At 41.0% G+C, this 18,924-nt stretch overlaps 1 protein-coding gene across 3 annotated transcripts in view; it reads right to left on the bottom strand.

Annotated features, from left to right (window-relative positions):
• Positions 1–17,721, bottom strand: part of AMBRA1 (autophagy and beclin 1 regulator 1) — a 142,014-nt gene extending 124,293 nt beyond the window's left edge. The window contains exons 1-7 of one of the 3 annotated variants that reach the window (XM_082223802.1): positions 17,560–17,721; positions 13,564–13,638; positions 7,462–7,545; positions 5,244–5,490; positions 4,709–4,767; positions 3,213–3,396; positions 2,358–2,530 (exon numbers count right to left, since the gene is read on the bottom strand). In XM_082223802.1, coding sequence (XP_082079928.1) covers positions 2,358–2,530; positions 3,213–3,396; positions 4,709–4,767; positions 5,244–5,378 — 551 coding nt within the window. In that variant the 5' untranslated portion in view covers positions 5,379–5,490; positions 7,462–7,545; positions 13,564–13,638; positions 17,560–17,721. The remainder of the gene's footprint in view (positions 1–2,357; positions 2,531–3,212; positions 3,397–4,708; positions 4,768–5,243; positions 5,491–7,461; positions 7,546–13,563; positions 13,639–17,559) is intronic. The other 2 variants (XM_082223801.1, XM_082223803.1) reach the window with 2 other exon arrangements.
• Between the last annotated feature and the right edge of the window lie 1,203 nt (positions 17,722–18,924).

Genomic DNA, 18,924 nt, shown 5'->3' with positions numbered 1-18,924 from the left:
AAGAAGAAAGGTTTAATTTTAACAGAACAAGCTGTTCCATCAAACAGTACTATCAAAAAGGACTTCTTGCATTTCTGTAGTGTGCCACAATGTAAAGAAATGCCAAGTTTCAGATTCACAAATAACGGAATGGGAGATGTTCATCCATCCCTGAAGTGTACCCAGTTCCAACAATGGCCAAACACTGCCATGCATGTGAATGAGGAAACACTGTACACAATTTAGCAAAATGAACATTCAAATAACAGGAACTGCTAAGGAAGAAGACTAAATTGGTAGATTGAGAAAGCTGAATGGCCACAGAAGCATGTGAGCCTGCCACGTTTCAGACTCCACGGTATATTGTTTTTAGAAAGAAAAGAAAGCAACTGACTGGTTTTATATCTCCATATCTGAGCAAGAAATCTGAAGAGACGGCTAAGAAAACAGGAATCTGAGCACCGTATCCAAAGGCCCAAACAGCAAGATCTCAGCATACTACTTTGTTCAATTTTTGTTCATGAATTCCAATTCAAGAGTAAACTCTTCCAAGTCCAAAAAAGAAGGACCTCCAAAATGAAGTGTTATACATATTACAAAATTTGAAGAAAAGAAAATTTTACTTCCCAAGATATAAACTTGCTTTATGGTGCTTTAGCTTAATTATTTAAGTCTTACACATGGTAGATACAGTACTTTAGCCCAATATATTGTCATTATAATCTCATGTTTCCTGTATATAGTGTTGAGTATATTAGCAAAGAATTAACCTTCCATAAGCTTTCCAGGAACGCCCTGAGGTCTATGGATAAAGGTTGGTATACAAATTTAAGTAAACAAACAAACAAACAAATTACTTACTTACTTCATGGCTACCTTTTATTCCTAACTGCCATTTCTCACTACCAAAACTTCAAAACAGATAGGACAATTAGCTTCTCTTCCTCTAATGAGTCATTAATCTATTTTTCTTCCTGCTCAACAAAGGCTAAGCACCACTATGCTTTATAGTTAACAAGAAACTAGTGGGGAAATCTAACATTGACCTTACTTAGAATGCCTAGAACTTGTCCTTTGTTAAGACAACCCACAGTAGCAGCCTCCAAAAGAGCAACCATATGTTCACCTGTCTGCATCATTTTGCACTCCCCCATAAGCCCCCTCTCTCTAATAGCACAGAGCTGCTTCTATCCATCTTCAGTTATTTTCTGTTAACTTTATAGGCTGCATGAACAAGTCACGTGATGCAATCTGACACTGTCTGCCTGAGATATAAAAGTTGGGCTAAGCTAGCTCTGACTACCAAGAGATCCTGAAATAGTAGTAACAACTGGAAAATGCCTTCCCATGTCTGGATTTTAAACAGATATTCATGCTCTGGTATACATTCTAACAATAATTCTAGCAATCTCTGTCCTACATGATTCTAAGTAAAACATTCAATGAATCCCATATTACTGCCCAATTGCCTGGTAACAGTACTAATGAAATGCTACAGTTGTATGAAAAATGTACCTACACAATGAAAAACTGTAACAGGTGAGACTGTAAAAAATGACACATTTCTCTGCTCAAGTAAAACTCTGGACAACTAGTCTCTTGCTGCTCCATAATAAATGCTAAGTTAGCTTATACAATTTTCCTTATAGATTATTGTAATACATTATATGTGGTGCTACCTTTGAGGGCTTGCTGGAAACTGCCATCAGTACAGAATATGGCTGAAAGAGTACTAACTATGATTGTATTACACAAGGACAATCCAGTTCCAATTCAATTCCAGGTTCTGACTTTTAAAGCCCTTCATAAGCTTGGGACCACAATATCCAAAGGATCCTCTTTTCCCACATGTACCCAACAATGACCTCTTATCATTGTGTGCCCCCACAAGCTAAAGAAAGGTAGGAAGCCAGGATAGTGGCCCCTTGCTTGTGGAATGCTTTTCAAAATTGGTGAAGATGTTTTTATTCTCACAGGCCTTTAAAATCTTATCTTTTATCCTTATTTTTTAAGGTGGTATTTCTATGGCCATAATTATCTGTTTTGAGCTTATTATTTTAATGCTACTTCTTAGAATTAGAAACATAGTAAGCAGATAAATAAATATGATTGCAGTCTATAGGGCCAGGCCTACTTGACTTGAGCAGTTAAACCACACTGTGTGCCTTCAAGTCCATACTTTCATCTTCTGGTTTACTAGTGAACCCTGGGGTGCAATTAAGAGTTTTCCAAGCTGTCTCCAGTGTCATAGGGTTTTGTTTTTTTCCATTTCTGGCTAAAACTATGTCCCAAGCAATTATCTTGGGGATTTCTCCTACAGATTGCTCCCTCTTATCTTTGTCTTCAACTAGATACACTCATGCAGAAGGATTACTCACCGGACTCTCTCCATTTCACTGGCTGTTTTCACAACTGCAAAAGGCTCCCGGCGACTCCAGTCCCAGAAGTGGATCTCATTGGCTGTTGCAATTAGCAGGAGCTGGGCCGTTGGATGGAAAGCCAAAGATGCTATGGCATTGTTGCTATCTGTAAACCAGCTCTCACTTCCACCCTGGGAGCAAACCAATCTATAGTCAATGGTAGTGAAACACAGTAATTCCAAACAGGATCCCATATACACTATATGGTGACCTAGATTTATATCACAAGCATCATCGCATGTGCTTCCGTTTTATATCACCCCCCCCCCCAACTGCAAAGCCAAATTTTAAAGAGCGTTGTCTCACTAATTACAGGAAAATCATTATATACTGTTTGTATAGGCTGTCTGAGACTCACTGAATGTTCCAGAGTAATTAAAAGAATTTGATTATGTAGAAACATTTCAGCCCTTCAACATTAGTATGGATAAAGGTCATGACACACTACAGTACTACTTAGAGAAAGCATTTTTTAATTCTTGAAACCTACAGTAATCTTTCACTGAAATGTTTGCAGAAATAATTATAGGTCATCCAAAGGCTTTATCATTAACTAGCACAAGATTTCTGCTACCGCCTGCCAATAAGGCTCTCAACTGGCAGAGTTGGCATTTCATGATCAGAAAATAAAACAAATCCATAACAGTAAGGTAAACAGGTGATATTTGGAGGGATGGAACCATGTATTTGGGTTCATCCCTATTACCAGAATAATATGAGAAAATGCTACAGTGAAGAAGGTCCCACACCAGTGTGGCAATGCATGGATTAGCCTGGCATAGAGTGAGGTAAAGAGCATTAAAAGGAACTTACGTGCAAATCCCAGATTCTAACCTCTCCATCAAGGCACCCTGAAGCAATAAGCCCTGGAATGGTAGGATGAAAGGTTACACACCATGGTGTGCGTCGATGCCCAACTAGAGAGTGAACACATTTGCCCGTTTTCACCTCAGTGATGTAAATATTGTGATTCACATGAGTAGAAGCCATAAGGGTCCTGGGGAAATTAAAAAGCAACATAAAAGAAGGGGAGGGAGGATGGGAAGAGAAGGTTGTTTAGCAAGCAATTTTGGATGCAAAAACAGAGGAGAGAAAAATATGAACCTGTACAGATATGCCTCATTGCCTGTCAAGCCCAACACCCAAACCACCAAGACATCACAGCTCCAAGACCAACTTTCTAAAAATAAGTCAATGATACTTCAATCTAACCAGCCTCACAGCACACATACTTGAGTTTTAGAAAGCTTACGTAAGATTGTTAAAAGTTAATAATTATATTTCCAAGATTAACAAGTAAGAGAATAGTTACCTGTTAATAATTAAAGTACATTTTTGTCATTCTAATATAGTAAATACTCCAAAAAGACTTAACCATTACTCAATAATAGTAGAGTAGTAAACTCAGCTATATTTTTTAACTGGTCAAATGCTCATAAAATGATAGGTTCTCCAAATTGTGCTTTCCACCTTAATATCTATACCATACCATCCCTACAGGGTGAGTCACTCCCAATTTTCAAACATCACTTCTTTCTGATATGCACTGCAACAATCTTGCTTGTGGTACATTTGGACAGTGGCCAGGCCCTAAGCTCTCTTGTATATGAAAGCCAATTCCTGGTTCTCATCTGTCACACTCTAGAAAAAGGGTAATCAATGTAATGCTCTCCAAATGCTCATGGACTCCAAACTATCATTAGTCCCAACCAGAATAGCTGATAGTCTGGGATAATAGGAACAACCTCAAGGACACCATGTTGGTTACCCCTGCTCTAGGGTGACCAATTAAAACAAAATATGTGGTGGCTATGCAAACAGGGATGGAATAAGTTTTCATTGGCTCTGCCTTGCATACTGTTCTATGAAACAAAAAGGAAGCGGACTACAATGACATTTGAGAGGGTGGAGGAGCAAAAGCTGTATTCACTAAAGGAAAATTGATACTACCACAGTAGGGACAAAACCTCCACTGGGCTCTCAAGGACTTAGCACCTTCCCTGTAGGGTCCCTGAACCAACCAACACAACAAGCATTTCACCAGTTTAGATGAACATCTCCTGCTACCAAGTTCCTTGCAAGTCTACATTCTGTCATTATCATAGTTTGAAAAGAGTATTCCATGTACACAAGTAGTTTCAAATAATCAAAAGAGTGAGCAGCACTTGGTATAGCGAAGCTGGAAGACTCATTGGAAGCTCTCACAGGTATGCTGAGGAACATTTCTCTTCACAAATCTTTCTAACAGATAAAAGGGAACATAAAATAAATAAATAAAAACAGAACAGAAAATATACATAGATGTGTACCTGTCTGGACTGAATGCCAGTAGAAAGGTGGAGCGTGGACTGTCTGGCAACTCAACCTTCTGAAAGTCAAAAGAGCACAAAACATTTTCTGAGTTCAAAGTATCAGTGAAGTATACCAGTACCCCTCCCTCGTGTGAAGTTTGATAGAAGAAATGATACTTTTGCACAATTGTTCCAGGAGTATCAAAGGGTTATAAAAATGTTAAAAGGTTCTATCCATTTATTCTGAATCTGGCACATACCAGATAAAAATATTTAATTCAAATTCAGAAACCTAAGAAGTATATATAACTCAAATTACCGACAGGCAGAAGTGTCATACACAGCCTGAAGCTCCATGGTTAAGAACTTGCTTTGTATGCCAAACTATCCTAGATCACTGTATGTGCAGGTAGGACTGGGTAAGACCCACAAAGGGAACCCTTAAGTATTGTCAGTGTAGATAATGCTGAGCTACTTGAACCAATGTTCTGATTTTGTGCAAGGCAGCTTCCTAAGTTCAGTTGACTTGTAAGTGTGTCATAAGGAGCTTTACCTTGCCCTCCCATTTCATCCAACGGGTTTTGTCTTCTACCAACTCCTGCAGAAGACGCTGTGCTCCCAAAGCTTGCGTGCCCCGTTCTCGGCCCCAAAGGATTCGAACAGCATTCTTCTCTGGTACAACCTTCATGGCTTTTACTGTCTCAGTGCAGGGGAATGAGTCACCGAGAGACACCAGATCACAAGTGCCAAAAATCTACACAAGTGCCATCCACTCCTTGCAAGGCTGTCCTCATGGAAATCTGGATAGTGAAGATATATTTCAAGGAACCCAAGTCAGAAGTTTCCAAGAGGTCAATACAAATTGGTATCTCTCTCTGTAATTGTTAACATTCCACCCCCACCAACACAGCATTGCTATTGTCATCATCAGATTCTCAAGAGAGACCACTGTAATTGCAGCACATTCACGACAGATCTTCCTCAGGTTGCAGAATGATGGGCCCAGTTCCAGCATTTTCATGCCAAATCTAACACTACATGGATACTCTTGTCAAACTTTTTTAAAACAACTCTTCATAAGAATTGATTTGTGGCAATTTCATTTTCAAATGTATTTTGTAGTATTTAGAATAAAAGTATTTTCCAGTCAAGACAGTTTCAGCTTTTAAAAAAATGTATTTGAGAAAGATAGAACATAAACAGATTACATTTACAGTGGTACCTCTGGTTAAGTACCTAATTCATTTCGGAGGTCTGTTCTTAACCTGAAACTGTTCTTAACCTGAAGCACCACTTTAGCTAATGGGGCCTCCTGCTGACACCGCGCCGTCGGAGCACAATTCCGGTTCTCATCCTGAAGCAAAGTTTTTAACCCGAGGTACTATTTCCGGGTTAGCGGAGTCTGTAACCTGAAGCGTATGTAACCTGAACTGTATGTAACTCAAGGTACCACTGTAATGCTGCTAAATCACGTCCTGTCATCATAAAACTCACCATATGAGTTATGCCACAGGCTGAATAAAGTGACCTAACCCAAATCACATAGCAAATACACCACCAAGTTGGATCTGAATATATTTCCAGGTCAAGCACACTATCAACTGGATTTACAAAAGCTGGTTTCATCAAATACTACAAACTAACAAGCATAATATGAAACTGGGGAGTTCTCATTACAAATTTTACTTTATTGAGAACAACTTCCAGACTGCTGACCCAAGACAACAGCTGCTTACCAAGACGGATATTTTTAATCAATTGCAAGAAAAGAAACTTTCCTTACTAAGGAAAGTTAACAGAGAGAGTTCTCAAGGGAATTTTCTTGAGGAATTGCTTTGCTCACCAGTGTAATAAATCAAGTTTACATAAAGTTAATGTGCATACATTTGATTAACTTTCATAATCCATTCTGAGTGCAATCTGAGAGTGGTTTTTCTTTCTTCCTTTATGACTGGCCCCGGGGGTGATGGTGCTCGGAATGGGCGGAACACCTAGGTTTAATTTGTTTCAAACACTGATGTTTTTAATTTTTAAAAGAATTATGCAACTGTATGGTCACATGGGTAAAGCCAGTCATCTTTAAGATTTAATCTAAGTAAACCTTTTACAAAGAAAATACAAATACCATTATGCAGAAGATTAATGTGTTCATTCTACCCTCAACCATTTACAACTGCACTTCCTCATGTCCTGTTTCTATTCCTTGTGCAAATTGGGAACAGAGAAAACTCCCCCTTCACACTTGTTCCATAATAGGAAGAAGTTGGAGTCACTCACACTTTTTCTTTCCACTTCAAAAGCAAATACACATACATCAACCCCTTTGGGAATCTGATCTGGCATGAGAGTGTGACCTGGACATTCCAAGGGATATCCCATCACTATTATACATTGGTTTCACTCATCAATATTCTGAAAGAATGCTAGATATCTACCTGCTAATGTTTATCAGATTTTGGAAAAGTGTTTCTACTGCTTTCAACTCCAGGTACATACAGAATAGTTCTAGCAATTATGTGAAAGCCTGTTTAATCAAGAGCAGAATAAATGAATGCAGGTGCCAGTTGCCAACAAAAACACCAGAGACCTCCTCTGAGGAAGAAGCATGGGATGTCATGGAGCACCCCCAGTACTTAATACTTAATACTTGGAAGAACTTGAAAAAAATCCAAAGTGCCTCAGCTCATGAATGTCTTGCCTAGAACCCAAAATAATCCATCCAACCACATAATGAGCCCTGCCCTGATCTCTAAGTAAGGTCCATTTGATACCTTTATTGACATACTTTTGGCACCAAGTAAACACTTTCCTTTTCCTCCAGGCTTTTGATGGTGCAAATCAAGGCTTCCACACACCTGGGAACAGGTAATACAAATTAAGGATAAGTTAACAGAGCCTTGGCTCGAGAGCATAAGACTCCAATTCATATCATGCATGTTTCCAATGCTCTTCATGTGCAACTTAGCCAATCAGCCCACATTTATTTAGTGAACAAAGGTAGGAAAGGGGAAACCAATGTTGCTGTAAACCGAGAGTATCAGAAAGCATACAATGAATCAGAAACAGCAACAGAAGGTTTAGGGATACCAAACACACAAAGTATCATCTACAGCTGTGGTAACCAAGATGGTGCCCTCCATATGTTGTGGACTACAACTGCCATTAGTCCCAGCTAGCATGCCCAAAGGTGAGAAACAATAGGGAGTTGCAGTTCACAACATCTGGAGAGAACCATGTTGGCTACCCCTGCTCTGCTGGAAACATTCAGCAATCAGTAATCTTAATATCTTTTGCTGTAATTATTGACTAATCCAAGCCTCTTTCACTAATAGACATGGGTAGTGAATGTGATGCCCTCCATTTGTTTTTGAACTATACTTTCATCAACCTTGACCATTGGCCATGCTGGCTGAGGCCAATGGGAACTGGAGCCCTGAACATCTGGAGAGCACCACATTGGCTATCCCTATTTCAAAACTTAAATCCGATGTCTTTCTACTTCATTTGTTTCATGTAATCCATGAAATTGTTCAACACAGAAAGAGCAAAACCAACATGAAATCTTAACAATCAACCAAAAACACTGGCATGGGTTGCATGGCTGCAATTCTAACCATATTTAATAGGAAGTATGAGTCATTGAGGGTAATGAGGCTTACCTCTCAGTAAATGTGTTTAGAATTGTGTTGCACTCGTTTCAGACATCCGTATCTCAGAGCATATTGTAGTATCCATATTAGTATCAGGTCAAAAGTGGCAATTTACACATGGTTAAATCCAAGACACTGGTCACAATACAGCATTCATCAGCTATATAAATGGCTATTGGGGGGGGGGGGGACACCAGAACAAGGATGACTTGGCAAGGCAGTATTGCACTGAGAAATTGTTAACCTCCACACTCCCTGACAGCATTTACTGCACCCAAAAAATCCTTGCCATAAAAATCAAAAGCTGCCCCACAAGCTGCAAAATTCCTACTGAAAAGTTGTCCTTCTTTTATTCTTATAGCCACTTTTAGAACACAGGGAGAAGCAGACCAAATGTCCCCTAATAACAGAGAATAAATCATCACATTACAAGAGAGAGTGAAGATCCCTATCCATATTTACTATTATTTAGAATACAGTGGTACCTCGGATTAAGAACTTAATTCATTCTGGAGATCCGTTTTTAACCTGAAACTGTTCTTAACCTGAGGTACCACTTTAGCTAATGGGGCCTGCCACGCCGCCACCGCACAATTTCTGTTCTCATCCTGAAGCAAATTTCTTTACCCGAGGTACTATTTCTGGATTAGAGGAGTCTGTAACCTGAAGCGTCTGTAACCTGAGGTACCACCATACTTCAATCCCCATTCTATAATCCCAAGATGCTCCCTGAGATGCTCTCAAAGTGGCTTACAAAAATAAAAACTACAGTAACTGCATGGAACCAGAATTATTTAGGCAGCATTTTCTGCTTGCATCCTTGCTCTTCCATGGTGTCATACCAGGAACAGCCCTCACTAAAATCTTGAGGCAAAGGAGCATGGCTGAGCAGCTGGCTCTTGCTCATTCCATGAGGGAAGCAGTATTTTCTTGCTGGCAGTTGCCAGGCAGCAGGTCCTTTGAGGCATAGTAGTAGAGGTGAGCAGCTGGAACTCACTCAGCCCCATGATGAAGGCCAATTGTCCCCTGCGAGCAGTTGGTACTTCCAAGGCAATTGTGCCCACCAAGGTCCTCTAAAGTTAAATAAGAGGATGAGAACCTCAATTTCACTCAACCAAATGGAAGAAACTGCAAATTTTAAACAATAAAATTCCAGCAACATTTCATTTTCCTGCCATGCATAACTTAATTCCCTTATCAGAACATGCTTCTTGCCATAACTCTTTAATGCAATGAAGTTCATTTGTTATTTTGAAGCAATAACCCTCTGTTTTAAGGTCCACAGCAGCAGGCCAGTATTAGCATAAACTACCAATAGCCAAAACAGGTCCCAGTAGTTTCACACAGATTGCAACAGCATCTGCTTTCTTGTTTTCCTCAAAGACGTCTTACAACATTCTGTGAGCAACTGGATTAGCTAATGAAAGCAAATCAAATTTAGAGTCCTATAGCTCTTAAGTAATAAAAGTACAAGACAATAAGAACATGAACAGTAAATGGCTCTAGCAATAGTAAGCAGAAGGTAACCATTAATTTACAGTGATGAACAGAGGTGTGCACCTCAAAACTCTGAACTGGACCTTTTTCTTATTAACCAACATTAGATCTGCTCTAGCCCAAATTTTCAAAAACAAAGTAGTAGCAGGGACATTTGGGGGTGGGGGAATGTGGTAACACTTTTGCCTGTCTGGTAACTCTTGCCTATTTTGCTATATTTTAAATACATTGTAAGTCGCTTACTTTGGTTAGTAGGTGGGGTGTAAATACTCCAAATGAATGAATGAATGAATTGTAACCTGCAAAAGCATCTGAACAGTGAAATTGTGCATTAATGGCATTTTGTATGAAAATAATTAGCAGCGTTTCAAAGAAATGCAAGTCTAAAAGTATACAGTGGTACCTCTGGTTACGAACTTAATTCATTCCGGAGGTCCGTTCTTAACCTGAAACCATTCTTAACCTGAGATACCACTTTAACTAATGGGGCCTCCCGCTGCCACCGCACGATTTCTGTTCTCATCCTGAGGTAAAGTTGAGGTACTATTTCTGAGTTAGTGGAGTCTGTAACTCAAAGTGTTTGTAGCCCGAGGTACCACTGTACTGAGAAAAGTTACAGGACCAACTACTATTGCTTTGTGGATGACCCAATGTACAGCTGCTGCACTTGGATCCTCCCTCTCTGCCCCTGCTCAGCAACAAGTCCTAGAGTCCTGGGAAAGCGAATAATAAGCATGAAACCAGACAAAGGACCAATCACTTGCCAACCATGAGAATGAGATGCCATTCTATTGTTTGTTTGTTTGTTTGTTTGTTTGTTTGTCATCATTCCTCCAAAGGAGCCCAAGGTGATGTACAAACATATATCCATCATAACACAAACAGTAAAAATGTACCACTAAAACAATTATTAACTCATTAAAACACTGGTTCCAGTACTGTTGCCAAGGGTTAAACATTTAAACTACAAAAGCCTAAATGAATTAAAATGTCTTTAATTGACGTCTGAAAACCAAAGTGGGGGTGACAGGCATACCTATGGGGGTAATTCTAGAATTCGGGTCCCACTATGGAGAAGACCCTTCTACAGATCCTTGCTCCCCAAATCCTGATGGGGGGCTGCAATAGCCTCCCATTGCTAATCTTAAGGATCAAGTTGGCAGGAAATGGAGGTTTGAGTTCTAAGTTATTGAAGACTTTGCAAGCCATTACTAATACCTTGAATTAGGCCCAGTGGAACACAAACCACCAGTGCAGTTTTTAGGATCGATTATACATGATTCCATCTTGCTGCCCTAGATATAAACATGGGAGCTGCATTCTGCAGGATGAAAGGAAAGAATGAAGTAATGAAAACTGTTTTGGAAGAACATGTAGTACTGCCTGTAGAACAGCACATGTTGCAAGGCGCAGAAGCAGCCCTAACACAATTATACTCCATTATTTTATATAAGCCACCTTGAAAATCCTTCTGGATCCAAAGGTGGAAAAGAAAGTATTTTTTTTATTAAACTGTTCACAGCACTGAGAATAGGCAGCAAAATGGCAGATATCTGTATGTATGTGCACACAAGTGTTCAAATTCCCTAATATACTTTATTAGTAACATCTGAGGGAATTTTGGCTGCTCCTCTCAAACTGGCACCTAGCCTCTGTCATTTGTAACCTATTTGGATTACTGCCATGAACTCTACACAGGACGGCCTCCTGTTTGAAAGATGCAGATGGTGCAAGAGCCAACCGTTCAACTTATGATGGGTACACTTTATAAAGAACATATTATTCCTGTTTTATCAGTTGCACTACCTGCCTATTTGCTTCCAGGCCCAATTTAAAGTGCTGGTTCTCAGTTTTAAAGCAGTGTACAGCTTGCATCCTACATACCAGTGAAAGTCTCTTCCTCCATAAATACCTCCCCATCTCTAATTTCCCAACCTGCTGGGAAGACTCTGTTCATGTCCCTTCTTACACACATGTGAAATAGAAAGGCACGGATCCAGGTCTTCTCCACTGTACCATTCAGTCTATGGAATACCCTTCTAACAATAGTCTCTTTTGCCCCTACTTTGATGACTGTTCACAGGCAGTGAATATTTAAGAAGGTGCTTTTGATGGGCTAAAATAGCAGCAGCTGTAGATCTGTTCTTGAGCTAATTTACTTTCAGCAGCTGCTTTACATGTCTTTAATATCTTGTTACATTGGTTGGTTTTAACCACGTTTTATTATAGTTTCTGAACTGTGGACACTACTTCAGTTGAAGCATATGCTAGAGATGAGTGAACAATAAAACAATCAAAGCCTCTGGCACAGTGGGAGTTAGGTTAGTTCCAGTACCACTTCTTGCAAGTGCCTCAACTCTAGAGAAAAAGGGAGGGAAGTCATATTACCACATATGAGAATGTATTTTCCAAAGGGCCTTTGTATTAAAAAGCTGGAGGGCTGCAACTAATTGTCCCATTTCAGTTCATACAATCCATGCATCTGTATCCATGTAATAGGTCATAATAGACAAGTTTTATTTCTGTAGAACCACATGCAATGTCTCTGCTGTGGTTTGGCACTCTCAGTTTGAGAAACAATTTCCTACCAAACTGAAGTAGAATAAGTCTTCTCTTATCAGCTAAGTGCAGGCCTGGTCAATTTTGAGTTTTCTGAGAGAAAATCAATGTTGCAATAGCAAAAGCTAGTTTTAAAATGTGCCCAGATGTTCCTGCTGTGGATGCACATTTGGATGTACATTTACATCATTATAGTCTGAAATGCCATCTTCTCCTCAGAGACAAAAGTCAGGGGAAACTTGGTCCTACCATTTGCTATAGAAGTTTGCTGAATCACGAGGATTTGGTAATGATACTAAACACACACACACACACACACACACACACACACACACACACACTTGCCAAATAATTGTCTCCCCTACTCCCCAAATAAGTTTTTCAACATTTGAAGAACTGATTCTGCTTTATTTATTTATTTATTTATTTATTTATTTTTAGTAGGGACTACTCAAGTTAAATATGGGACGCGGGTGGCGCTGTGGGTAAAAGCCTCAGCGCCTAGGGCTTGCCGATCGAAAGGTCGGCGGTTCGAATCCCCGCGGCGGGGTGCGCTCCCGCTGCTCGGTCCCAGCGCCTGCCAACCTAGCAGTTCGAAAGCACCCCCGGGTGCAAGTAGATAAATAGGTACCGCTTACCAGCGGGAAGGTAAACGGTGTTCCGTGTGCTGCGCTGGCTCGCCAGATGCAGCTTTGTCACGCTGGCCACGTGACCCGGAGGTGTCTCCGGACAGCGCTGGCCCCCGGCCTCTTGAGTGAGATGGGCGCACAAACCCCAGAGTCTGTCAAGACTGGCCCGTTCGGGCAGGGGTACCTTTACCTTTACCTTACTCAAGTTAAATGAGTTATATATAGTATTTTTTTAAAAAGGGAGGAAAGTTCTTAAAGTCAGGCTCAAGCCAACAGAGAAAACACGAAAAACAATGCATCTCTTTTTAAGTCTGAACGCTGATACTCACATGGTTAAGAAAAGGAGAATCTTTTTTAAAAATCTACAAAGAATGAATGCAGAAAAAGCCAGCTCCTATACTCAAGGGGGATACTTACCATGGAGTTTCTCAAGCCTAAAATTTATGTTAACTGAATGTGAATTGATGAGACTGTCCAGTTGTTTACAATGCAACTCAATACATAAAAGATCAAAGAATAGTTCTAAGATTTTTCTTACCAAAACAAAGGAAAAGTAGATTCACAGATGATAGAACTTGGCAGGTTTGGAACTAGTGCATTCCTGAATGACAATCTGAAGAAGACATGAAGGAGGGAAAGTAAGTTTGGGTTATACTTCACAGTGGCAAAAATGACGAAGACAAAATGAAAAAGAGATAATAAAACGATCATTCTAGTAAGCACACTTTTAATAGCACTTTGCTGAGTTGGATTAAGGCAACAGAACACAGACTGGAACTTGTCAGCTCAGAAAGAACATTCTGAGAGACAAGGCCTTGTGAAAACTATATATTATACAACGTAATATACACATTACATTGTTAGACTGCAGTAATACTACACAATGGCCCAGTTTACACATCACCCTAAACTGTATTTTAAACTAATGATGCTGTAATGTGAATGAGCAATGTGCTGGTGCACACTGTTGAGAAGAGTCCACAGCATTCATCCCCGCTCCTGTTGCATTGAAAATGAAACAAGACAGAGAGCTTAGCTTGTTGTGTTGTCCAAACCCGGACTCACAGTTTGCTTCTCTCCAAACCAAAGTGGTAACCAAAGTTGTTCTTGGCTTTATTTACCATTCATGGTTTGTTTGAAGAGAAGTAACCATAAGCTCAGGTTCAAATATGACAAAACAGAAGCCAGCTGATCTCATCTGCAACATGGCAGAAATGGGGAAAGAGCACTGGGGGAAATTTTGTGCAGCACAAACCAACACATGCAGCCATTGTCTGTTTTAAAATATGGTTTAATGACACTCAAACTGCATTAGTGTGGTCTGTTCTAAAGCAAGTATGTCCAAAGTCCGTTGGGGGGGGCCTCATCTAGCCCCCTGGCTGGTTTAATTCGGCCCCTGTGGCAGTTTATTTCTTGGGGTCAAATCCTAAAAAACAACTTCAACAACCTTGGGGTAAAATCATAAAAAAGCTCAACCACTTTGGTCAGCCCTCATGCATGTTCACTTCATCAAATCCGGCCTTCTTTGAAAAAAGTTTGGGCACCCCAATCTGAAGGACTGCAGCAGTAGAAAACCCTAAACAAGGCACTCCACAATACTGTCACCTCTGCAAAAGGGGCCTCTCATAAATACTCAGTCAAGCGCACAATAGTGCTATTTGACAATTTCACATTAAATAAAACTTTCCATGACCTTTTTTTGTAATGATTTTTTGCTCACCCTTTTGAATCTATCTGTACACCTGCCTATGTTTCAAAGTTAAGATTATAATACTGTAGATATGTCTTTGTTTAATTTCTTTTTTTAACAACCCAGTCTTTTTGGCCATTCAGCCTTACTGGAGCTTCATCAAGCAACATTCCAGTCCTCTGTAAGGTTACTCCTACAGAAGTAAGGTAAATCCTACAGAATTCAGTGGCACTTACTTCAAGATTTCATCCTTAAAGGAAGCTCAACATAAGTTTTCTCACCCAGCTTCCCTTAGAAGGCCAGCTATATAGCCACCCTTCAAAAATTTCAATCCTCTAACTTTTACAACTGTGCATATACAGACAAATATTTTTTAAAACTGTATTAAAATGCAATTATAGTTCAGTTTCATTTGCTTTATAAGGGGACTAGCAACATCAATCTGTTTTAATCTATTTTTAATGTGGTATGCCACCTTGGGACCATCTGATGAAAAGGTAGATAATAATAATAATAACAACAAACAACAGCAACAGCAACAGCAACAACAATAATAATAATATTTATCAGTTTTAGACCTAAAATATTTGCTCTGCTGGTTCTTCCTGTGCCTATTGCTTGGTTTTATCATACAAAACCATTTGTGTGTTTTAGGGTATATCACCAAATAATTTTAGTGGTGACAACATCAAGTTTATTTTTTTAAAAAAATACTTGGATGAAGTAGTTATCCATTCATTCAGATCTGGAAGTACAACACAAATGGGAGTAACAGTAAACATGTTGGATGAAAAGCAAAACAACTCCAGATAGTTTCAAAATGAAGAGCTAAGGAGTTAAAATTCAAGTAAAATTCAACAAGCTCAAATGTAAAATGTGCATACGAGACCCATCCAATACACAATTATAAAAGCAGATGTGCCAATACTCAATAACACTTCTGAGAAAAATGTAAACAAATGAAATGAGCAATGAAGGCAATGATGCAGCTCCAAAGTGCAATGCCATCCTGAGATCTGTATCTGCATTAGATTTGTATTAAGTACTGTAGTTATTTCTGTACTACCCAACGCTGAGCAGAGAAGTTTCATTCAGTGTGTTATGTTTACCCAGATACCTCAGTTAAAGAAAGATGATGACAGGCAGAAGAGGATTCAGAGAAAAACTACAAAAGTGATAAGCAGTCTAGAAAGCAAGTCATATTAAGACAAACTAAAGGGATCTGCCTTTTAAGAACTGAGATAGGAATAACATGCTGCCAGTATTCAAATATTAACAAGCTTCCAGAAAATAGTAAATGAAAAATTATTTTCTGGATCTAAGAAGCAGTTAATACAAACTGCAAGAAAACATAGTTAGGTGACATGTTAGGAAATTTGTTTAAGTATTTAAAAATCTGAATCAAATGTGAAAGGCACTTGTGGAATTTACTTTGAGATTTACAGAAAAACTCAGGAGGACAGGTGAGCATGAACTACTGAGATTTCAAATACTACAGGTTTATGCACAGGCAAAACCAATAAGATTTATGAAAACGTATGGTCTGTTGTCACTTTCCTCAGAAAGACGGTTTTTGGATCAGCTCATGGCTTATAGAAGTTGCAACAACCAGTTTTGCACAGTATAACCAAAGTGGCATTTTAATTTTAGCCATGTTTCAGACAGAAAGCATCAAACTAACTTATCTAAAATTAAGTGTACTTCCCTGCAAACTTGCAATGTGTTTTGTTGGGGGGGAAGGGCAAAGTAACCATTTTCGAATAAAACATGGAATTGGGGGGGGGGAGCTAAGTAGGGCTTCAGTATTTTATTTAGCACACTCTCTTCTCCAAGCTACCTGTCTTCTATCTCCATAACCCACTTATTCTTAGTTGCCATACTCTCTCCTCGCAATACACACTGAAAGTCCAAATCCTTAAAGCATACCAAACACACACAGCTTAAAAAACTAATAAGCAATTTCATGATACAGAACACACACACACCAACATATACCAGTCCACAATTCTGTAAAATCCTGATGACCGGAAAAAACAACTGTATCCCAATTATGGTGTTAAATATATGGCTGGATGGAGTTATAAAAACATTGGGGAAAACAGGCTTGAGTTCTCCGAACCAAGTACCTTCTTCTAAATGCAAAGCCTCACAACCCTCTTCACATTTAATTATTATTAATACTAATTAAGACCCGTGTACAGAGAGACCCCAGCCAGCTAACAGCCAACTCTCCCTGCAATCTCGTGCTCGTTTCCTCAGAGCCAAGCCGTCGTGGTCCCCGTGCCCACCAGGCCTTACTCTCAAGGAAGCGCGGGCAGGCTCGGAGCCACATTCGCACAGGAAAACAGACATCCCGTTGCGAAAATTCCTCCTCGCATCCCTGAAAAGGGGGAAAAAACCGTGCGGCCGAGTGTTTACGTGGGCGGAGGGGAACCGAATGTATTTTAAATTAAGGAAGCGCTGCCTCCCCGTATTCAGGCCGACGGCTCCGGAAACAACACAGGGCGGGCCTTCAGAGCCTCGCTCTGCGGGTCCCGGGAAGGAAGGCCAAGGCCGCCAGGAGTCTGGCAGGCCGGTTCTCCGAGCGAGGAGGACGCGAGGGCCACAGCCAGGCAGCCTCCTCGCGAGAAAGACGCGGCCGCAGGAGGCTCCGCGGTGGGCGGGGTGGAGCGGAGGAACTCGACGCCAGGCGACCCTTCCCGAAACGCGTCCCGCCCTTCGCCTCAGGCTCCCCAACTCCCCGGCCGGCCCCACCCGCCGGGTTTCTCTCCCCGCCGGCTTGAGGGAGCCCGGCAACCCCCCTAGAGAGGAAGCAGGCCCGGAGCCTCTAGGCCCAGAGCCTACCTGAGGCGGCGGAGGGGGGGGCTGGCCAAGGCCTGGCGCCCTCGAATCCCGGAGAGGACCGGAGCGGTGGCGTGAGGCACGCTCCGGGCTGGTCGGGGCCTGGTCCAGGGAGGGACAACCCAAATCCGACGGCGGCCTCTCCCCCTGCAGTTTCTGCCGCCGCTGCTGCTGCTCCGAGTTACTACCAAGGCCAGGGCGCCTAGCCGAGCACCTAAGCAGCCGAGTGCGGAGATGCCGAGTGCCGAGCCAATCGAACGGCAGGCGCAAAAAGCGGAGCAGAGCTGACGAATGGAACACAGAGAGAGGGATCGGCGCTGCCCTCGCGACCGGGAGGGCGGGGAAAGAAGGCAGGGGGCGGGGCCCACGGGGAGGCCTGCGTCAGGAGGCGCCTCCTTCCGGGGCTCTGAGATCGTCTGCTTCGAAACGAGCCCTTAGCCGAGGGATACGTGGAGGGGAGATGTTCACCTTCACATCGCTCTCGTCCCTTTGGTAATCATCTGCCAGGGACCTCCATAAAGTACAACACATGTTCTTTAAAAATGGCTACACCCCCCCCCCCGCAAAAACAAAGCCATAAATGACCACCACTGCCTCCAATACATTTTTATTGTAACACTTTAAAAAAAAAATCAGTATAACTTTATTTGGCAAACCATAACTGCGCACTGGATATATTTTTTCCAAAAAACAAACCACATTTCCCAAATTTTCCCATACACTATCAATTCCACTTTCTATACTGAACGCACACTCTTTCATGCTGTAAAAAAGGTTCACATCCACACCACACATTGAAAGCTTTCCCCATAGTTTGTGCTAGGATTTGGGGAAAACCATGCACGATATGCATAGAAGCGAAAGGAAAGTCCAATGCTGTAAAGAAAAATATTGCATAGGAACCTGGAATGTAAGAACCATGAACCTGGGTAAGTTGGATGTGGTCAAAAATGAGATGGCAAGAATAAATATTGACATCCTGGGCATCAGTGAGCTAAAATGGACGGGAATGGGCGAATTCAGTTCGGATGACTATCATATCTACTACTGTGGGCAAGAAACCCGTAAGAGAAATGGAGTGGCCCTCATAGTCAACAAAAGAGTGGCGAAAGCTGTACTGGGATGCAGTCTCAAAAATGATAGAATGATCTCGATACGAATCCAAGGCAGACCTTTTAACATCACAGTAATCCAAGTTTATGCACCAACTACTGGTGCTGAAGAAACTGAAATTGACCAGTTCTATGAAGACTTACAAGACCTTATAGAAGTGACACCAAAGAAGGATGTTCTGCTCATTATAGGGGATTGGAATGCTAAAGTAGGGAATCAAGAGATAAAAGGAACAACTGGCAAGTTTGGCCTTGG

The sequence above is a fragment of the Podarcis vaucheri genome, assembly GCF_965113315.1.
Source record: "Podarcis vaucheri genome assembly, chromosome: 1".
Lineage (NCBI taxonomy): Eukaryota > Metazoa > Chordata > Lepidosauria > Squamata > Lacertidae > Podarcis > Podarcis vaucheri.
This window is presented reverse-complemented; position numbering and strand designations above follow the sequence as displayed.